Source organism: Pinus tabuliformis, chromosome 8, assembly GCF_031772625.1.
Source record: "Pinus tabuliformis cultivar Carrire ecotype Pingquan chromosome 8, CPIR1, whole genome shotgun sequence".
Lineage (NCBI taxonomy): Eukaryota > Viridiplantae > Streptophyta > Pinopsida > Pinales > Pinaceae > Pinus > Pinus tabuliformis.
The window spans coordinates 1,958,091,030-1,958,114,732 of NC_142294.1; the positions used below are offsets into that span (position 1 = coordinate 1,958,091,030).

The 23,703-nt window shown below is 43.1% G+C and overlaps 1 protein-coding gene across 1 annotated transcript in view; it reads left to right on the plus strand.

The window, feature by feature from the left end:
• LOC149244300 (preprotein translocase subunit SCY1, chloroplastic-like) overlaps positions 1–23,703 on the plus strand; it is a 245,387-nt gene that overhangs the window by 50,590 nt on the left and 171,094 nt on the right. The window contains exon 2 of the mRNA XM_089374790.1: positions 13,150–13,319. Coding sequence (XP_089230916.1) covers positions 13,150–13,319 — 170 coding nt within the window. The remainder of the gene's footprint in view (positions 1–13,149; positions 13,320–23,703) is intronic.

Consider the following 23,703-nt stretch of genomic DNA (forward strand, 5'->3'; position numbering starts at 1 on the left):
CCAGATATATTTTGTCCACAAATCTACACTCAGGGAAAAGCTCCTTAGGTCCTCGCACGACAAAACAACTGAAGTCACATTGGAGTCTAACCCTCAATCTAAGGGTTGCACAACAATGAATAGGGGACGAAGTTTTGGTGAAAGCAGGGTCAAGACTAATGACAAGGACCACAAGGAAAATCAGATTGTAGAAGCAAATTCTCCTGAAGATCTGGGCGGTTCTATAAAGGGAGGAGGCATGAGACAAATTGGCTAGAAGGAGCACCTTAAAGAATGTGAAAAAGGATATGTGGCAACAGAAATGAGTTTGGTAGCAAAATATGTTGATTTTCTAGGAGGACCTCATGCCTTTGAGCTATGTACCAAATTCTGTTATGAAATCATTGTTGCACTCAATACCTACAATGTTGCTACAACCTGCTGTGCTGCAAAATATTTTGAGATCACAAATGTTATGGGAAGAGGAAATCTGGCTTGTAAGATGGAGGTGTTTCTCAGCCCAAGTTTATTTCGAAGCTGGAAAGTTCCATTATTGTGTTACAAACCGCCAAATCATTCTTGCTTTGGTCAGATGCTCTCAAGGCTGTAGGAAGATGTATTGTCTCAATGGCTTCAAAGACTTCAGTTGATCCTTCAAAGGTTGATTGGCCCTTCACTTGCACAAGGATGAAGTTAGTAAATGACATAGAATATAGTACCTTAAAAAATGGAAATGGATCACCTTCAAATGATGTGGGGACAACAACAAGAACAAGACATAGACAACCTGTGAAAATTATTTTGAGCTTATTACCACCAGAAAAAGGATCAACTTCCTACAACTTATTGCTGAAACTATTGGAGGTTGATGCTATGGCAGGTGAAGGAACTTCGTCTGAAATGAAATTTACTTCAACAACAACACATAGCCATACCTTTTTCACCTATGATTTGGTAAGTGAAAGCAACAACTATGGCATGATGACATCCCTAACCAACATACTAGTTATTGAGTTGCAAGAACTAAAGAAGGATGCCGTAAAGATTGAAGAGGAGTCCTCTTTCTTGGAGACAAAAGGGCAAATTTTACAGTGCCCAGATTTGCTATTGCATGGGGACAAGCAATGTTGGGAATGGGGGACTATAATGTCCTCTACAAATTAATTGCCCAAGGGTGGACAAAGTAGCCTATACAACCCTGTATGATATAGTCATGAATAAAGGGGGAAACCCATTAACTAGTGTTTTGGGGCAACATTGGGTAAGTTTTGGGGTAGCTAGGGCGAAAAAGCCGGAATTGGAGGTCGCACTTGTAACCCTTCACATTAGATTAAGGAAGAAAGCCCCCATCACTCCCCATCACTCATGAAAAATCTACAAATAAGAGAGATAAGATCATTTTTTCATCATCGAGCTAGATTGGTTTATCTCTGTTTTCTTTGAGCTCGAGGCTCTGAGGGTTTTAAGACCCCTTTTTCTCTTGACTAGTTTCGGTGGACATGATCCCACCCTAGCTAGTCCCCTCTTTTCTGTGTTCTGGTGCAGCATAGTCATTTGGAGTAGCTTGGTTCTATCCTGGTTAGCTATGTTGCAAGAAATGACCCCCAAGGTGGTGTAGCCGTACCCGAAACTCCTCGAAATGTCAAAACGCCGCCGAAACGCGATTGACACACATTGGTGGTGTTTTTGGACTTGGAAACAACACTAAAACGCCACCGAAACGTTTCAGCCCAAATCTGCCCCGTTTCCACCCAATTTTGCCCCATTTCCATGACTTTTTTGCTTTTGTGGGCTCACTCAAGCACCCAAGAAGGTTGTGGGGCCCTTCTATGGCCAAAATAGATTTAATATAAACTAAATTTTATCTCTAATCACTCCACAAACTAATTTATCTCTAATCAATCCATGCTCTAGTTTTGCTAAAAAACAACTTGTTCTATTTTTGTTAATGAAGATGAGGATTAGGATTATAAGATATGTAATTGTATTTGTCATTAGCTCATGTTATATTTCATTTCCAACATATATAGCCATGTATAAAGGTTGATTTTGGATGTAAAGCCTCATGTATAAAGGTTGATTTTTGAATCTTGGATGTACAACCTCATTTATAAAGAATAATTTTGGATTTTGAATCATGTAATCATCTATGTGAATTAACATAGACTGGGTTTTCCTTTTAAAATATCATTTATGTGTTTCATTCTTTTTTTCTTGCAAGATGAATTATTAACTTATTTGTAATCTTTTTTACGTACATACATACATACATATACGACGTTTCGCCTGGTGTTTCCATTTTTTGGGGGTTGCGTTTCCAGGCGTACCCGTTTCAGAAACTTCCAGAGGTTTCGGCATTTTGTGCAACTTAGCTGATTAGCAAGGGAGAAGTTTTTGTGGTTATATTGATCAACAAACCTTGTCTCAAGCCAGCGAAGGATTATCTCTGAAGGAACCCTCCAAAATCTCCCTTGAGCTGACGTATAGGGTTCTGAGGTCTAACAAGGGACAGGAAGGCCCCTTCCTCGGTGGAACAATAGATTTCTGTGGACAGTAGAAGGGATCATTGGCTCATATCAGAGGACAGAGGGCAGTGGAGGAGTGGTTTAAGACACAGCCTAGTTCATTCCTTGGGCACAGCAGGGAGTTTCTGAGGATAGGAGCCTTGTAATTGGTCCTTCTAGGGATCCTGATATCCACAGTAGACCAGTCGGACCCTACTCAAGGACGAATCAGGGTTTACCGCTTTGAATTCTGAGGCAGCAACCCCTGCACTGTAACGGTGGCTCATCATTGGTCACTTGGCTATTCCTATGGACACTTGTTGAGGTCTCCACAAGGTCCTCTGCAGCAGCCAGAAGGTAACCCTGCGGCTGGGTAAAGTTTTCTCTGCAGCCACCCACAGGGAGAAGACTCGGACTTCTGTTGCAGTAAGCTCAGAACAGCACAGTAGACAGTGAATTAATTAGTATAGTAACACTTGGATTGGATAGTATTAGCATAGTTACAGTTGAATGCTGGTTTACTAAATTGTTGACATTACAAACCAGTGTTGTGCTGGTGAATTATTCGTTGGATACATTCACTGTTCATTGGGTAGTCAACCTTAATTTTTTGTGATTTGGTTGAAGAATCATAATGCTGTGGACATCTTTATATTCGTGCATACATAGAAGAATACCTACTGTTGTATGAATGTGCATCTGTTACATAATCTTTTCTGATTTATTGGAAAAATCCCAGTCAAAAATAAACCCCAAGGGAAAATTTTACCTAGGGACATTATACTCCTTTACTCAGATTGAGGGCCAGTTTTCTGCAAAGATTAAATTCTGCTTCTAGTACAGCCAGTTGCTGCTTCAGTTCCACCAGAGGGCCTGTAATTTTTCCTATTTGGGAAGTGATTTGTTCTTCTATCTCTTGAATTTTTGAAGTGATAGTATGGAGGCTCTGTTGTAATGGATATGCTCCTCATGGCTTTTGAGAACTCTAAATATCCTGAATCTCTCTAAGGTCTATCAGGAATACACAGACTAATACCCCCTACCAATTCCTGATACACTACTCTGTTGAAAGTCTAAATTTCATGCCACACTTTCAAGTTTCAGGTCTATGGAAGAGACTATAGTCCTTGTCTTCCAAAGCAGAGTATGCTTCCCAAATGGCAAGTTAAAGGACTGCAAACTATCAGAAGAAGATGCGAAGGAGAGTCCCGATTCTTTGGTGGTTACACCAGAGGTGACTTGAGTGCTCAAGAGACCCTCTTAGCAAACAAGATTTCAAGGAGGGGGCTTCCCTGAAAAATTATAGCAAACCAGAAACAAAACAAACACGAACCAAGTTAATTTGGCATGGGTTGTTACCAGACCTCCCAGAGCTGATAATCGTGTGCATTGATGGCTTCAAACAGGTGAAGGAGGTACTTATGTCCCTTCTCATTACTATCTCGATGCGTAGTGTGAAGTTCTAGGCTGCGAACCATGTGAAGGATTGAATGCTTGATACGTGTCCTTGTACCTGTAATGAATTAAGGGATGAACTGTTAATTAATGATGCCCATTAACCATAAGAACCCCCTCTTTTAATGATGAGGCTTAATTTGCACACCAATCTACTTCACTATTGTTCTGCCACATAACATGAAAGCATGAGATTTTGCTGAAGTTGCTCGCCTCTTGTTTGCTTCATGCAATAATAGATGTGAAGGAATGATCAACCAGCACAGAGTTGAAGACCATATGGTTGATGATTGTCATCTCCAACCACACCAACGATTGAGCGCAAGAACCTTTAGCTATTTTCTATCCTTGCCATGGTGCATAGGCTTCTGCTTCATTGTTGGACATAACATCAAGTCCCCATGTGAAGGAAGTCTCAGTTGTTGCTCCGATTCTCCCACCTGCCCTCCCACATTTCCCCCCAACACAATCCAACCTCCCACATCTGCCACGCCATAATTTAAGGGAATTCCTATCAAATAGGTTTGTTCATGGATACTTAAGTAGGAGCTAATTAAAAGTAAGGCCATTATGAGATGCTTTTGGATTATGTGAGTTTTAACAAAAGGACTTGAAAGAACCCTAGATATGCTTTTAAATGCATATTCCTGTTTTAGTTAAATGATTTTCTTTTGAATTTTTAAATATAGAAGTAGACAAACCAAAAAAGAAAATGTGAAAAAAGTATAAAACAGATGTGAGAAAGCATATGCACATGGCCAATGATGCAGTTCAAAGATCAAGGCCCAATGAAACACTTTTAGTGAATTGAAAATAGATTGAGATTCTTCACCAAAGAACAAAAAAGGATTTCCCACTAAAACTGGGAATGATACCGTACCAATGGTGGATGGCACACTTCATACCCAACTCGGAATTGTCACGAGTTAAGATAAAGGCATTATTCTTATCCCTGTCCAATAAGATCAAGGGAAAAAAAACATTGTGGCTTTTATGGAGTGGAAAGACTGTGGCATCTGCAACAATTAATGCATATTAAGCAGCAGTAGATTGAACAACTCGGGACAGTAGAGGAGATAGTTACCAGCATACTGCTGATATTTTGTGTAGCATTGGGAGGTATTCCTGCATGCTAAGAGGCCTCCCAAGTCAGCCAACGAAATTATGAAAATTTTAATTTTTGAGGTTCATGTAGGCTCCAAATTGTCAAATCGGCTCCACCATGAAAGGGCGTGACCCTTGGTCAAATCCTCCACATTTGGCAAGTATATATATACATATGACATTCTCATTTCGACCAACCACAACACAACATCTTCTAAAGAAGCTATAGAAAGGAACAGATAAGAGGACAAAGTTGACCTATTTTTCAGAAGTTTGACCGAGCTTGACTTTGACCGAGTTGACTGTTGACTGCAATAGGGATTGGACTGCAGATCATTGACAGCAGGCCAAGTTGACTGCATGGACGAAATTTTGACAGTTGACCAGCATTGACTATTCTGTTCTTGGGTGGTTTGACCAGCATTGACTGGCTAGTATTTGACCAGGTTTGACTGGTATCTTGGACTTGGATTTTGGCACAAATTTCTAGACAATTTTTGTAATTGTGAACCTTACTGAAGAATAATTTCTCGTAAGAAGAAAAGTCGCTGGGTTTTTCCCAAGGTTGGGTTTCCCAAGGCAAATTTGTTGTCTCTATTGTGCATGGCTGTCTCTTTATGATCTTACTGTTTTCATTGCATTACTGTTGAGATTTTCTATGTATAATTGTTCAATGATATAAGTGGCATAAGATAAGTTGACTGGAAATCATTAGGAAGTAATTATCAGATGAGAAGATCAGTTTCCACTATTCATCATTGTAGAAAATTCAACACTTGCTTCTCACTTACATTGCTGGTTTCAAATACAATTGTTACTACAACAAGGAAAAGATGCACAAGACAAAACACTGGAATGAACTGTGGAGGTAGTTCATTGCTGCCTTAAATGGCAGACTGTTGATGACAATGCCATGTTGTCGTAGGTGCTCAAGAAGATGCACCAGTGTTAAGATTGGCAACTAGGGCCAAACTCCATGTCGGTCATCTTATTTATGGCTGCTGATATTTTTCTTGGATCCCTCTCATCGAGAGGTGTAGGATTGATCTAAAGATCATCCGATACCAATAAGTATTCATGGAGTTATGAATTTATTTGCGTTATAAGACAATTCGTCAAGGTCGGCCAGCAACCAAATAAACCCCACATGTGTTCAACGTTTTAGTATAAATAGAGGTGGCCTTCAAGTCATTTCAACACACTTGGGATCTCTTCCTCTCTCTACTTGTCTTTGTGTTTTAGTAGGAGGAGAGATCCTAAGGAATAACGTTGCCCTGATCTAGAGGGCAAAAAGCCGGAACTGTCGGAAAAGCTGGGAAAGCCGGAACTGCCGGAAAAGACGGAAAAGCTGGAACTGCCGGAAAAGCTGGAACTGCTGGAAAAGCCGGAATTGCCGGAAATGCCGGAAATGCCGGAACAGCCAGAAAAGCCGGAAAAACCAGAAATGCCGGAAATGCCAGAACTGCTGGAAAAGTTGGAACTGTCGGGACTGCTGGAATTGCCGGGAACAATTGCTGGAACTGTCGGGAACAACCGAAATTGCTAGAACTGCCGGGAACAGCCGGAACTGCCGGGAATAGCCGGAACTGCCGGAACTGCCGGGAATAGCCGGAACTGCCGGAACTGCCAGGAACAGCCGAAACAACTGGAGCATCTGTCTCCGAAGGAGAGCAGCATGCAAGGGACAACTAACTAACATTGGGACAGTTGTATGGTACTTAACAGCAAATACACCAAGCTGCAATGTTATAGTTAGCATGCAAGGGACAACTAGCATGTAACAACAAGCATGCTAAGGACAACAAGCATGCTAGGGACAACAAGCAAGCAAGGGACAACAAGCAAGCAAGGTGCAACCATCACATATGTTAGGATGGCAACATGGTGCAACAATGTCACATAATGCAGTACAGTGATGGGTATAGTCATGATTAATGAAGCGTGATGAGATGCAGCATAGTGATGATGGGTGCAGCGCGGTGAGGTGCAGTATGATGATGAAATGCAGCAGAACGATAGGTGAAGGAGTCACCTTGGAGAATTAGTTGAAGTAGCATGTCTTCAACTGATCTCATGTATCATCTTCTTAGAGATGATTTATGCTCTTATCTAGATAAGTCAAAGTGTTGACTTTTGTTGTAAACGTACTATCTCTCTCTCTCTCTCTCTCTCTCTCTCTCTGCTGAACTATTGAAGAACATATAAGAAGAATTGATCAAGGGTTTCCCCACATTGGGGTTTGTCCCTAGCTAGCGCCACATCTTGTGTCCTCTTGTCTTGGCTTGTCTTCTGCGATTTATGTTTATGTTCTATCTGCAGTTTAATTTAATGCTAATGTGATTGCTAATCTGGAAAAGGTATGGAGCTAACTGTGAAAATTGAAATAAATTGCTCTAAGCATAGAACATACCTAAAATTAACATGGTATCGGAGCTGAGGTGAAGACAATGCCCAAGCAAGAGTGAAAGAGCAATCACCGAAAACAGTTGGGAAAGGACAAAAGGATCAGTGGATTCCTCATCCCTCTTAAAATTCACCAAGGGTGAAGTCAAAGCAGAGAATATTATCAGAATGGCGCAGCGGAATATGGCCTACCTAAAGATCACTTCATTGGAAAACCAGATCTCAAGGTGGAAGGAAAGGCAGATAACTAGTTCGTCCATTATGCGAAGGAGTGTCCAAATGGCAGGGACACATCACTTGATGATGATAACAATCATTCTAGGGACATCTTCAATGATCAAAGGAATGACAGGTAATGCAGGTCATCAAGGAAATGGCCGACTCTTCATAGAAAGCAAGGAACCCCAGGTATGAAGAATCAAATGTTGTTTCTGATAAGATAAAGAAGCATTATCTTGTATTGGCCCTCTCCTTCAGATTCTTTGGGAATATGGCTTATAGATTGTAGTGCTTCAAGGCACTTCATCGGATAGATGGGTGCACTCTCTAATTTGGTAGAGATGGAAACAATCGTGGGATTATACTTGGAGCCGATGCCACCTATCCCGGAAAGGGTGTAGGGAATGTTAACTCTCAATTGAATAAGGGTAACTCGATTCATTTACAGAATCTCTTTTATGTACCTAATCGTAAGAAGAACCTGGTGTCCCTCTCGGAAATGGAAGTCAAAGGTTTTAGGTTGGCATTCATCGATGGAAAGGTACGTGTTAAAAAAATATAATTTTCAAAGATGCTTTTTCTCATGGGATTAGGGTTGGCAATTTGTATCAAGTTGCAGGATGGTCCATTGGGGATCATGTCAATTGACATATCGCATCTATAACACCAGAGGTCTACCTATGGGGCCCTACCTGATGTGAGTCAAATGGTGATAGGGATGTCTGAATTCAAGTAGAGCATGAAGGTACATGTTTGAGATGTACCGAAGGAATTTTTTATAGGGGGACCATTCCCCTCATGCAGTAGGTCCACAGGTTTGGAACAACCCGAGGAGTTTGAGATTCATGATCGGGAACCTCATTTATATAGGTGGAAGAAAGCCCTCTATGGCTTGAAGCAAAACACCTCGGGCGTAGTATGAGAGGATTGATAGCTGTTTGATGAAGCTGAGATTCACTAGGAGTGAAACCGATCCAAACCATTACCCGAAGGTTGTGGATGATAGACCTCTCATACCGACACCTTATGAGGATGACCTATTTTTGACAGGTGCAGACCCTCTCATTTGCAGAAGTAAGAGGGAGTTGGATTCCAAGTGAGGAATGATAAATTGCAAGCCTGTGACTACCTCGAGGATCTTAAATTTCAGAAGTTATATGGTAGTGATGTCGGACCAGATTTGGGAAATGCCTCGAGTTTCATAAACTCATTCGCGTTGATGTTCTTGGTGAACTTCTGTCTGTATACATGTTTTGCAGTTAGCATGGTGAGCTCATATTTGGTTGAGCCTCACTGGATTGGTGCCAAGAATCTTCTGAGATATCTTCGGGGCACAATCTCTCATGGATTGAGATACACTGCCGGAAATATGAAATTGCATGATTATTCGAATGCTGACTGGGTAGGCAGTGTGGAGGATCACTAGAGCACTTCTCAGTGTTGGTTCTCTTTGGATTCTGCTTTGATATCATGGATGAGCAGGAAGCAAAAGTCGGTTGCTATAAGCACTGCCGAGACCGAATACATAGCTACGAGTATGATCTCATGTGAAGCTGCATGGTTGCAGAAGCTCTTAAGTGAGCTGTTTGTACACATGATGAATACCACTGTGATTCTCTGTGACAACCAGAGGGGGGATTCAATTATTGAGGAATCCCGTATTTGATGATTGCTCCAGCAGATAGACATCAGATACTGCCTTATCTGCGATATGGTAAGTCGATGAGCGAGGAGGCTCCATCGCATTGAGACTGATGTACAGGTCGCAGACATTTTGTCAAAGCCCCGGGGAAAGGTCAAATCTGTGACTTTCCCGAATGACTTGGAGTTGTTGAGAGACCTTCTTATAAGGGTCTTGCATGTTGCATGCATTGAGCTCTGGGAGCTCTAGGGGGCTTGGGGTACTTACTGGAGCAACATATGACCACAGGGCAACTCACCCTCCCTTGGTGGTGCGCTATGAACAGGATGATTAGTTCTTCTGTGGGCCGGGATGATTAGTTCTCCCGTGGCAACTGTGGAACATGATGATTAGTTCTCCTGTGGGCCGGGATGATTAGTTCTCCCGTGGCAACTGTGGAACAGGATGATTAGTTCTCCTGTGGGCTAGGATGATTTGTTCTCTGTGGCGACTATGGAATAGGATGATTAGTTCTCTTGTGGGCCAGGATGATTTGTTCTTCGTGGCGACTGTGGAACAGGATGATTAGTTCTCTTGTGGGCCAGGATGATTAGTTCTCCATGGCATCCACTGACAGGATGATTTGTTCTCCTGTGGATAGGATGATTAGTTCTCCTGTTGAGGCATCCTACCCATGCGTCTGGGAGTCATGGGAAGTACCTCTCATCTGATCAGTGAGCAGGGAAATGAGGATAGGGACATAGTAGTACTATCGATGGACACATCGCTGTATCTACTGTACTCCCTATGCTAGGATGACCTCCATTGATTTGGGATCAGTATGAGTGGTTTGAGACACTCACTTGTGACATTGATCTGGGATTAGTATGAAACTGATCTGGGATCAATGAAACTGATCTGGGATTAGTATGAGTGGTTTGAGACACTCTCTTGTGAAATTGATCTGGGATCAGTATGAGTGGTTTGAGACACTCTCTTGTGACATTGATCTGGTATCAATGAAACTGATCTGGGATCAATATGAGTGGTTTGAGACACTCTCGTGTGATATTGATCTGGGATCAATAAAACTGACTTCGGGTCAATAAGAGTGATGTGACACACTCTCTTCAGATGAAACTGACTTCTGTTCACTAGAGAATGGTATGAGACACTCTCGATCAATTCTTCTTCTTCATGGTTCAGCAGAGCAAAGCAGAGCTTAGCAGATCAAAGCAGAGCAGAGCTTAGTAGATCAGAGCAGAGCAAGGCACTGATGGCAGAGATAGTACAGTGGGACAGATGGATCAATGGATGGAGTTCTCCCTAGTTGAGAGGGAGTGTTAAAATTGACAACTAGGGCCAAAATCCATGTGGGTCATCTTATTTATGGCAGCTGATATTTTTCTTGGATCCCTCTCATCGTGAGGTGTAGGATTCATCTAAAGATCATCCGATTCCGATAAGTATTCATGGAGTTATGAATTTATTTGCGTTATAAGACAATTCGTCAAGGTTGGCCAGCAACCAAATAAACCCCACGTGCTCAATGTTTTAGTATAAATAGAGGTGGCCTTCAAGTCATTTCAACACACTTGGGATCTCTTCCTCTCTCTACTTGTCTTTGGGTTTTAGTAGGAGGAGAGATCCTAAGGAATAATGTTGCCCTGATCCAGAGCGCAGAACGTCGGAACTGCCGGAAAGTCGGAACTGCCAGAAAAGCTGGAACTGCCAGAAAAGCCGCAAAAGCCGGAACTGCTGCAAAAGCCGGAACAACTAGAAAAGCCGGAAAAACCGAAAATGCCAGAAATGCCGGAACTGTTGGAACTACTGGAAAAGCTAGAACTGCTAGAAAAGCCGAACTTCCGGGACTGCCGGAAACAACCGGAACTGTCGGAACTGCCGGGAACAGCCGAAACTGCCAGAACTGCCGAAACAACTAGAGCATCTATCTCCGAAGGAGAGCAGCATGCAAGGGACAACTAACTAACATTGGGCCAGTTGTATGGTACTTAGCAGCAAATACACCAAGCATGCAATGTTACAGCTAGCATGCAAGGGACAACTAGCATGCAACAACAAGCATGCTAAGGACAACAAGCATGCTAGGGACAACAAGCAAGCAAGGGACAACAAGCAAGCAAGGTGTAGCCAACACATAGGTCAAGATGGCAACATGGTGCAACAATGGCACATAATGCAATATAGTGATGGGTACAGTCATGATTAATGAAGCGTGATGAGATGTAGCATAGTGATGATGGGTGCAACATGGTGCAGCGCGGTGAGGTGCAGCATGATGACGAAATGCAACACAACGATAGGTGAAGGAGTCACCTTGGAGAATTAGTTGAAGTAGTATGTCTTCAACTGATCTCATGTATCATCTTCTTAGAGATGATCTATGCTCTTATCTAGATAAGTCAAAGTGTTGACTTCTGTTGTAAACGTACTATCTCTCTTTCTCTCTCTCTGCTGAACTATTGAAGAACATATAAGAAGAATTGATCAAGGGTTTCCCCACATTGGGGTTTGTCCCTAGCTAGCGCCACATCTTGTGTCCTCTTGTCTTGGCTTGTCTTCTGCGATTTATGTTTATGTTCTATCTGCAGTTTACTTTAATGCTAATGTGATTGCTAATCTGGAAAAGATATGGAGCTAATTGTGAAAATTGAAATAAATTGCTCTAAGCATAGAACATACCTAAAATTAACAACCAGTCCTCCCAGAAACAGACATCTGTTGACAATGAGAAGTTGGAGTTCAATATTTTAGTACCCAATGGGGAAGCTATCCTGGGGAATAACACTGATGTACAAGTTGGGGACAAGTAGATATGGGAGGCTATCCATGTTATATACTTTAAAAAAGAAGATCTCAAACATGAAGTACATACGTTGTGGGCTAAGATTTCTCTTTTTAAAGCAGCTTCATATTTACCATTGGGATGATTTCCATATTGGACTTTTCATAAATGTAGAATTGGATAAGATATGGGTTAGTGGTTTCTGTGATATCTACTTCTGGAACTCTAATTGGATGGTCCTGGTGAATTGTATTTGGTTTTATTAGGTCAACATGTGTACGCATTATGTTTGTTCTAGGACTTGACTCACACGAATTTTGAGGAACACCTGGAAAGGGATTAATGATGTTATCATTTATAGCTTTCTTTTGTGTTCATTGTTACTTGTTTCTCCCTTTTAGAAGCTACAAAAGTTGTACCTATTTTTGATGATAGCTGATCTCAAAGAGATCAAGGCTTCTATTATGCAACAGTTTCTCATTTACTCGTGGGATGACTTTTGTACTGGACTTTTTATATATATTGATAAGATGCATATGCTAGCTTGTTCTTTGATATTTATTTCCCAATGACTCTCTTCATTGAATACTACTGGTGAATTATGTTTGGTCTTATGCATATGGCATGATAATATGCTTATTTATAAGCTGAAAAGGCCTACAGATTAAGACCTGAGAATCACTTCTCCTGCCCTTGGCATATATTTTCTGTTGTCCTATCAAGATCCCTCTTTGTCTGCTATGGTTATTGAAGATTTGATTTTCATTTGTGATTGAGATCAGTTGATTATCTTGTTATTTATCCTCTTTATATGAAGATCAGACATTTAATTGAGCCTGTCCTGAAAGAAGTATTATTCAGGGTTCAGATCAGACAACAGTCAAAGGTGGAATTTTCTTAATCCAATTCATTGTTTTATGCCAGATACAAAATCATATCTTGGATTCGTAGTTGAAAAATTTGAAAAAATATGCATAAATCATTTTATGACTAGCTATGATTGTTGCCGTTTTATCAATTGATTTCCTATAAGCATAGCTAATTGTAGTTTTTGGCAGCAAAAATCAGCAGCTAGAAGATGCAGTATTTGATCCACTAGGCCTCAATAAGGAGACACATGGTGATATTCATAGTGTATGGGAGTATTTTGTTGCAATGTTTATGCAGGCAATGGAAAATAGTTTAAGCCTCAAACAGGAGAGATCTTCGTCAACCAGGGGATTAACAGGTCCGTATGGGTTCTGTAAGTTATTGGGCTATCATTTAGATTTCCATTTTACTCAAATGTGTACAGACTCTATATTTTGTTGTTTTAACTGTTCTTTTTGGTTATTTCCTTTAAAGGGCCAAAAATGTATATTTTTAGTTAGTTCTCTAGTTTTAGATGGTTCATCGAAAACTCTTTTATTTTCAATTCAGATTTGTACAATATTTAAGTAATGAAGGCAATCCACCAGTTTTACTCTATCTGAATTGCACTGCAGCAATGGCCTGGCATTTTCCATTGGTCTTCCTATCTTTAAAATGTATACTAAAAATGCTTCTGTAATAAATCCGCATTACAAATTGGGTTAATTTTTCTTCAAACTATCCTGAACATGCTTCCTCAACTAATATCCAAAAGTATCCATACAACTTTTACTAAATCTATTTTGGGGATTGTTAGCTCCTTGTTGCCTCAAAATCTAGCAGGTCTTGTGAGAGCCTCATGTGACAAGAACTAGACCAAGGGACAACAATGAGGTGGAGGCCCACTGTCACCACAATACTCCACCTCCTGCTCTTTTGTGGAGTTTCACCATAAGGGAGGCTTTCAAGTTTCTGGTATTGGTCACTGTTACTCACCACCAGTGGGTGATACCCATTGGAGAAATTTTTCTCCTAGATGGTCTTCAGATGGCAGTCAGCAGCCCCTTGCAGACCCCAGATTGTTTGCTGTGCCACCATCTTTGCCACCTGAGCCAGCCATTATGTGTTAGTTTTTGTAGCATCGGATGTGTTCTAGCCATGAAATTTGGTGGAGAGGCTAGAATACATGTATTCTCCAAAACCCAGAAATCGTTTCTGGAAATTCCACCTAGAGACGACTTAATTAAAATAATTAATCAATTTTTTAATGTTTCCTAAGTCTAAACTTAGGAAATATGATTAATTAAAGGGTATTAATTAAGTCATGGTGAGAATCTTCTAGAAAAAGACATGGATTGAGTTCTAGTTAATCTTAGCCATCGATTATGTTTTAATCTTGGTCATTGATGTCTCAACGAGAGATTATAAGAAGAAACTCGATGGGGCTTGGAGAAGACACACCAACAATTCGATTTCACTGGCAGATCGATTTCCAGAGTAGTAGTGCTGAGTTGCAGGAGAGAGAGTTAGTGAGCTCGAAGCAGTGAGAGAGGGGCAGGGATAGTAAGGCCAGAGGAAGATTTTCGAGTGTCGGTGAGTGCATTGCATAGAGGCAGCGTAGTGCTTCAGAGGGGATTTTGTATTTTGTTGGGGAGAAGTAGTGATTCAGTGCCAGAAGCCGAGAGAGAGTTTGGAGGCCAGGAGGATCCATCTTCCAGACAACAACTGATCAGATAGCGAGAAGGAAGTAGTTCCGAGTTGTGGGACGCAGTATTGCGTAGGCTGACGCAGTGACTGCGCAGAGGAAACAGAGAGCAACTCAACTTGAGCCAAGGTTAGTGTCAGATCGCCAGTGGGAGTGAGATTTTTCTGACTAGATTTATTGTTAGTCATTTCTCTGTATGGATTGCTAGATTTGAGCATCCATAGTCTTGTACTCAGATTTACTACTGCATAATACTAAAACCCTCAACTGCTGCACCGGTTTTCCCGAGTTGGGTTTTTCCGGGGACTTAGTCCAAAAATAATTGTTTATTTATGTGTGTGTGCATCTATTCTTCCAGCTTTTTTATTTCTTTCGTAGTATTTATTTTGTGAAGGTTGCAATGTATTTAATTTGATATTTGCCGTAGCACACAACAAGTAAATTGTTTAATCGAATTAACAACTAGGAGAATTAACATCAGTTGCTGCAATAGGATTCGGGGTTTGCCGAATTTTTACCTGGTATCAGAGCACAGCTTGGAAGTCGGAGAGCTCAGTGGCAGAAGGGAAGAGGAACTTTGAAGCTCTGCGTAGGTAGCAGTTTAAAACCCTCAGAGGCATTGCAGTTCCTTTGGCCAAGAGTGTCGATTTTTGAGGAAAAAATTATTTCTCTGAGAAAGTTGACAGAGAATAAATTTTCTAGATCAAAGATTACGAGAGATAGAGGGAGCAACAATATTTTCCTTGCAGAGCAGATCTTCAGCTATGACGTGGTTATTTTGCAATAGTTTGCTGGTGCATAATAACATCAGGAGGAAGGAAGGGCACACACTAAGGGAATTCTTTCCTTATGGAACTTTTAGTCCAAAAGTTTGATTTTTCATTGTAGAGCAACAGTTGTTGTGAGCAGATTTGCCTACTCTAGCAGGGAGTGCGTACAACCAGTCAGCAGCTGCGCAGAGGAGAAGAGGAGTTCGAATTTTTGCAGAGATGACATCAGCAGGGCTAAGAGATCAGGATCGGTTGGAGGGAGCCTCCAACTATGTGATCTGGAAAGCAAAAATTTCCTGTCTTCTAGATGAATATGAACTCAAAGCCTACATTGATGCAGTGGTAGCTATCCCCACAGATGCAAATCAGATGAAGACCTACAAGAAGGAGATGGCGAAAGCAAAGAGGTTGATTCTCGATGGGGTTCGAGATCACGTGGTGTCTCACATAGCGGGCAAAGATACTGCCAGGCAAATGTGGGAAGCTCTTGCTATGCTATACCAAGGATCTTTTGAGCAACGAAATATGTATCTTGAGGAGAAGTTGAGATGTACCAGGATGCAGAAAGGGAGCGCATAGACTCCTTCCTCATTAGGCTTCAGGATGTTCGAGACCAGTTGTCTGCAGTAGGGTCGATGCCCCAACCTACAGAATTGGTGCGGTTAGCTCTAAACAACGTTTCCGAAGACTGGTAGGTCTTTGTCCAAAGTATTCTGGGTAGAGACAAGTTGCTTGATTGGGATTGAATGTGGGTTGATCTGCAATAGGAGGAGATGAGGCAAGATTTGGTGAAGAGCACCATCAGTGGCACCAACAACAGCAGTGGGATGAAGCAAGTGAAGAAAGAAGAGAATGTGGCCCTCGCATCAAAGGGGTAGCAGGAGCAGCGCAGGAGGAAGAAAGACCTTTCCAAGGTCAAATTCTTCAGATGTGGTGATCTTGGCCACTACATTACTTAATGTCCTCTTAGAAATAAGAAGGACAAAGAAGAGAAGCAGGATCAGTAGGCTGCATCCGCAGAGATTGATAGGCTGTCCTCTAGATTGGAGGAAGAGTTTGCCATGATCACTGATATACCTCTAGGAGTGAGTTGGGGTGATTTGTTTTTGTAGCCCCAGAGAGCTATAGGATGGGCAGGGATTTTGAGGAGGTCCACCTCATGAATCAATACCTCACTATGGGAGCCCATAGTATGCAGTAGCAGGATGGATTAGTGGCAGATGGTGCAGTTAGATGCCAAAGTGACAAATGCAATGGCTAGTAACCGTCAGATACTGGGCAACGCAGTGCAGAGTTGGTAGGAGTGCAGTTGGCACACAGCAGAATCGACAGCAGCGTAGAGGCTTCAGCGTCAGCGCAGAGACTCGCAGCAGTCAGAGACTCAGGAGACAGATGCATCATACTGATCACAGTTGATTCAGTATTTTGGATGCTTTTCAGTTGAAGTTGTTGCAGCAATAGATGGAGAGGGAGTTGCAATGCAAATGCGGTGTTAGCAATAGTTCAACAGGGCCAACATCAACACAAATACATCGTATATCAGAGTTGTGCAGTAATTGGTGGGCAGCAATAGCCAAACATCAGCAATGTGACATGAGGTGTTGTAGTGACAGGGTGTTTCTTCAGTGGGTTGCAGCGCTAGAACACATTCCTTGCTAAGAGGGAGTGTTATTTTTTGTAGAATCGGATGTGTTCTAGCAACGAAATTTGGTGAAGAGGCGAGGCTTGAATACATGTATTCTCCAAAACCCAGAAATTGTTTCTGGAAATTCGACCTAGAGACAACTTAATTAAAATAATTAATCAGTTTTTTTAATGTTTCCTAAGTCTAAAGTTAGGAAATATGATTAATTAAAGGATATTAATTGTTGAAATTTCTAAGTATAACCCGTTAGAAATTCTTCCTGTACTGTTCATTTGGGGTAGCATCGGATGTGCTCTAGCCGTGAAAATTGGTGGAGAGGCTAAAGCACATGAGATCTCCAAGACCCATAAATGGTTTGGGCAGATTCTAACTAGTTTGGGAGATATTAAAATAATTAATATTTTTAATGGAGTTCCTAAGTCTAAACTTAGGAAAAATAAAATATTAATGGGTATTAATATAAAACTGGGTTAGAATGGTCCAAAAGTCATGGAGCAAGCCAAATCTAATCTTAGTCGTTGATTAGAGATTTAATCTCGGCTGTTGATGGACCAATGAGAAAAGTATAAGAGGAGGCTTGAGGGTCAATTGTCGAACACACCAAGATTGATCAAGAATTCGATTTTCTCGGGCAGGGTTTGCTGAGGAAATCGAGTGAGTGATCTGAGTTGCAGTTGAGGGGTAGTGAATACATAGGAGAGAGGCAGAGTTAGTACCAGGAGGATCAGCGCAGAGCCGAGAGAGGTTGACGCAGAGCTAGCTAGAGGATACGTAGAGGCAGGCAGTGGCCACGCAGAGGCAGCTAGGAGCTGCGCAGAGCCAGAGAGGGCTAGCGTGTGAGACGTAGAGGGTCTAGGGCTGACGCAGAGGCTCCAGAAGCTGACGCAGAGCCTAGAGAGGCTGACGCAAGGCCAAAGAGGCTGATGCAGGGCCTAGAGGCAGCACTGGGAGAATTTCGTGGGACAGACTGAGAGCTGGAGAGCTGGATAGGGTGACGCAGTCCCTATCAGAGTGACGCAGAGCAGCAAAAGCTGTATTGTTGTTGTGGGATCGTTCATCCAGTGATTTAGCTAGAATATCTGTCTCCGACTGAGAGGTACTACTGCCAAGGGCATTCTTTGTTGGGTGAGCCATTTCTGGCACCCAGGTTGTATTCTGAAACTGCATAATAATAAAACCCTTTGAATAGCTGCACCGGTTTTCCCGCATTGGGTTTTTCCGGGGACATTAGTCCAAAAATAACGGTGTCACTTGTGTGCTTGTTTACTTTCAGTTGATGATCTGTATGTGTTGATACTGTACTTGTATTTATTTTTAGTATTTACATGGTAAATAACTTGTTAAGTAATTGAACAAGTAGGAAGAAATAAATCAGATAGTACAGGAAGAATTTCTAACGGGTTAAACTTAGAAATTCCAACATGGTATCAAAGCGAGGTTGCAGATCACAGGATAACTGAAGGCATCAGCCTAGTAGAGTAGTAGCAGCAGAAACAACTGTCCCGAGTGACAGAAGCTATTCCTAGCAAAAAGCAGCAAGGAAGGGGTGATGCAGAGGGTCTGCGTCATTAGTTCGAGCCAGGAGGAGGATCAACGCAGAGGCAGAGAGGAGCAGACTTGACCTACGCAGTGCCCTATCATCTTTATTAGTCAGGAAGGATCAACGCTGTGGCCAGGAGGTGCAGATTTTGCTGGTGTCGGGATTGCGCAGAGCCTAGAGGCTTAGTCCTTCAAGTTGCCGGGTATAGGAGGCTGCGGATAATTTGCGGAGCGAAGCTGGTGGGGTTCTGTGGTTAGAATAGTACCTAACAGGGCAAGACCAAGGAGGAGGGATTTCCAGAAGGGAAATCGAGACTCAGAGGGAGTTGAATCGAGGACTTCCAGGAGGGAAGTAGAGAGACTCGGAGGAGTTGGAAGAAGAGCAGCATAATGGCCATGAATGGATTGAGAAATCATGATGGGTTGGATGGAGCATCCAACTTCGTGGTCTAGAAGGCTAGGATCTTGTCCATTCTAGACATATATTACATCAAGGACTTCGCCTTGAAAACAATAGCGATCCTAGTTGACTCAGCTGAAAATGAGAAATACGAGGAGGCAATGGCTAGGGTGAAGTGCATCATCCTTGATGGGGTCAAGGATCATGTAGTGCCGCATATTGCAGAGAAGGGCATGTCAAATGAGATGTGGGATGCCGAAAAGAAATTGTACTAGCATACTTCCGTGCAAAGGAAGATGTTACTTGAAAATTAGTTGCGATCATACCAGATGCAAAAGGGAGAGCAGATACATGTCTTCCTCGGTGGATTGAAGGAGGTCTGTGACCAACTAATTTCCATAGGGGCCACGCTGAATCAGGAACTGATGGTGGGGACCGCATTGAACATAGTCTCAGAGGATTGGGAGGTATTTGTCCAGAGCATACTGGGCAGGTCGAGCCTACCATATTGGGAGGAGCTGTGGGCAGCTCTTCGTCAAGAAGAAATCATATAGGTGACCAAGGCAGGGAGTAGCAGAAAAGGGGTCAGAATTAAGAAGGAGGAAGAAGAAGATGCGACTCTTGCATCTGCGGGAAAGCAGGAGAAGAGAAAGAAGGACCTCTCCAAGGTCAAGTGCTTCCATTGTGGGGAACTGGGTCATTTTGTGAACTAGTGTCCTGGGAAGAAGAGCAAGGGAGAGGCTTCTGAGACCAAGGCAGCGCCAGCGAGGGCGGAAAAAGAAGTCGAGAAGGATGACCACTGTGCCATGAGTGCTCATGTACCACTTGAGAAGAAGTGGGGAGACATCGAGTTGTAGTCAGGAGGACTATAGGCGATGAGGGGCAGGATCCATGAGGTACCCAACCTCTTGGATTATACCTTGCTACGGGAGCCCCGAAGAGGAGTAGCAGGATTGGCGGATGTCGGTAGAGGCGGATGCGGATGAAGCGACAGAGAGTGCTACAGTGCAAGAGTCCCCAGGTAGTGCAAAGCTAGCAGGCTGTAGCAATGCGATAGACACGAGAGTGTTACACTAGTGCAGGAAGTCACAGAGAGGTGTGCAATGGTGTGAGAGGCAGGGTGTTGTTGCAGCAATGTAGAGGTCAGTAGAGGGAGCACTTGTTAGCGGCAGAAGGAGCTTCAGCGTTGGGAGCGTTTCTAGCCTGACAAGGATGTCAGAAGTTGGGTGGATTAGTTACTCAAGTCTCAGCAATTGAGTTGCAGTGCAGTAGCACGATGCAACATGATGAGAGGGGGATGCAATGTTGGGAGGATGGACTAGCAGTAGCACGGATGGAGAGGGAGCTGCCGTACGGATGTAACAGTGGTAGTGGCAGGGCCATGGGCAGCAATACAGGATGCAGGAGTGCAGAGGATGTTGGGCGGGGAGGCCTAGCATCAACACATGTACCGGTGCCGTATAATCAGAGTGATGCTTAGTGAGGAGTATTACTAGAGCACAGTCCTCGCTAAGAGGGAGTGTTGATTTGGGGTAGCATCGGATGTGCTCTAGCCATGAAAATTGGTGGAGAGGCTAAAGCACATGAGATATCCAAGACCCAGAAATGGTTTGGGTAGATTCTAACCGGTTTGGGAGATATTAAAATAATTAATATTTTTAATGGAGTTCCTAAGTATAAACTTAAATAAAATATTAATGGGTATTAATATAAAACTGGGTTAGAATGGTCCAAAAGTCATGGATCAAGCCAAATCTAATCTTAGCCGTTGATTAGAGATTTAATCTCGGCTGTTGATGGACCAACGAGAAAAGTATAAGAGGAGGCTTGAGGGTCAGTTGGAGAACACACCAAGAGAGATCAAGAATTCGATTTTCTGGGGCAGGGTTTGCTGAGGAAATTGAGTGAGTGATCTGAGTTGCAGCTGAGGGGCAGTGAATACATAGCAGAGAGGCAGAGTTAGTACCAGGAGGATCAGTGCAGAGCCGGGAGAGGTTGACGCAGAGCCAGCTAGAGGCTACGCAGAGGCAGCCAGTGGCCACGCAGAGGTAGCCAGGAGCTGCGCAGAGCCAAAGAGGGCCAGCGTGTGAGACGCAGAGGGTCTAGGGGCTGACGCAGAGCTAGCTAGAGGCTACGCAGAGGCAGCCAACGACCAAGCAGAGTTAGCCAGGAGCTGCGCAGAGCCAAAGAGGGCCAGCGTGTGAGACGCAGAGGGTCTAGGGGCTGACGCAGAGGCTCCAGAAGCTGACATAGAGCCCAGAGAGGCTGACGCAAGGCCAGAGAGGCTGATGCAGGGCCTAGAGGTAGCGCTGGGAGAATTTCGTGGGATAGACTGAGAGCTGGAGAGTTGGATAGGGTGACACAGTCCCTATCAGAGTGACACAGAGCAACAAAAGCTGCATTGTTGCTGTGGGATCGTTCATCCGGTGATTTAGTCGAAATATTTGTCTCCGATTGAGAGGTACTACTGCTGAGGGAATTCTCTATTGAGTGAGCCATTTCTGGCACCCAGGTTGTATCCTGAAATTGCATAATAATAAAACCCTCTGAATAGCTGCGCCGATTTTCCCGCATTGGGTTTTTCCGGGGACATTAGTCCAAAAACAACGGTGCCACTTTTGTGCTTGTTTACTTTCAATTGATGATTTGTATGTGTTGATACTATACTTGTATTTATTTTCAGTGTTTACATGGTAAATAACTTGTTAAGTAATTGAACAAGTAGGAAGAAATAAATCATATAGTACAGGAAGAATTTCTAACGGGTTAAACTTTGAAATTCCAACATGTACTATCTGGTTTATTTCACCTACTTGTTTAATTACTTCACAAGTTATTTACCATGCAAATACTGAAAATAAACACAAGTACAATATCAACATCTGTAGATCATCAACCAAAAGAAAACAAGCACACAAGTGACACCATTATTTTTGGACCAATGCCCCCAAAAAAATCCAATGCGGGAAAACCAGTGCAGTTATTCAGAGGGTTATATTATTATGTAGTTTATTTGAGTACAACTGGGTGCCTAAATCGGCTCACCCGACAAAGAAAAGTATACGGCAACAATACCTGTATATCCTGAAACAAGTATTTAGAAAACCTGTCCCACAAAACCCTCTCCGACACAACTGAAGGTCAACGCTGGCCCTTCTAGCCACTGCATCAGCCTCTTGCTGACCTGCGCCAGCCCCAGGACCCTCTGCGTTAGCCCTTTGAGGCACTACGCAGATTTTGGGAGCCTCTGCCTCACTCCCTCCACCCTCTGCGTGGATGACGTAGTCTCTCTGGGCTCTACGTAGCCTTGACTCACTGTTTCTCTCACTCTCTCCCCCTCTGTTCTGGTCTCCCAGTATTGTCCCTGCCTCTCTGCCTTGTACTCATTGCCCCTCGTTGCTGATCATTGATTCACTTTTGCTTAGCAACCCCTCTCTAGCAAAATGAATGATTGATCATTCTGGTGTGTTCTCCTACTGACCCTCAAGCCTCTTCTTATACTTTTCTCGTTGGTCCTTCAACGACTGAGATTAAATCTCTAATCAACAACTAAGATTAGATTTGGCTTGATCCATGACTTTTGGAATCTTCTAACCCAGTTTTATATTAATACCCATTAATATTTTATTTTTCCTAAGTTTAGACTTAGGAACTCCATTAAAAATATTAATTATTTTAATATCTCCCAAACCGGTTAGAATCTGCCCAAACCATTTCTGGGTCTTGGAGATATCATGTGCTTTAGCATCTCCACCAATTTTCATGGCTAGAGCACAACCAATGCTACCCCAAATCAACACTCCCTCTTAGCGAGGATTGTGCTCTAGTAATACTCCGCACTGAGCATCACCCTGATTATTCGGCATCGGTCCCTGTGCTGATGCTAGGCCTCCTTGCCCAACATCCTTTGCACTGTTGCATCTTGTACTACTGCCCATGGCCCTGCCATTGCCACTACTGCATCTGTACGACAACTCCCTCTGCATCCGTATTGCTGCTAGTCCATCCTCCTAGCACCGCATCCCCTCTCATCATGCCGCATCATGCTACTGCACTGCAACTCAATTATTGAGAAGTAAGTAACTGATCCACCCAACTTCTGACATCCCTGTCAGGCTAGAAACACTCCCGATGCTGAAGCTCCCTTTGCCGCTCACAACTGCTCCCTCTACCGACCTTTGTGCTGCTACAACAACTCCCTGCATCTCGCGCCGTTGCACACCTTTTTGTGCCATCCTGCACTGGTGCAACACTCCCGTGCCTCTCGCATTGTTGCAACCTGCTAGCCTCGCGTTGTCTGGGGACTCTTTCACTGTAGCACTCTCCGTCGCTTCATCCGCATCCTCTTCAGGGCTCCCGTAGCAAGGTATAATCCAAGAGGTTGAGTACCTCAAGGATCCTGCTCCTCATCGCCTGTAGTATTCCTGACTGCAGCTCGATGTCTCCCCGCTTCTTCTCCACTGGTACATGAGCACTCATTGCACAATTGTCCTCTTCCTTGACTTCTTTCTTCGCCTTTGCAGGCACTACCTTCGAGTCCAAAGCCTCTCCCTTACTCTTCTTCCTAGGACACTGGTTCGCAAAATGACCCAGTTCCCCACAATGGAAGCACTTGACCTTGGAGAGGTCCTTCTTCTTCCTCTTCTCCTGCTTTCCTGCAGATGCTAGAGCTTCATCTTCTTCTTCCTCCTTCTTGATCTTGAC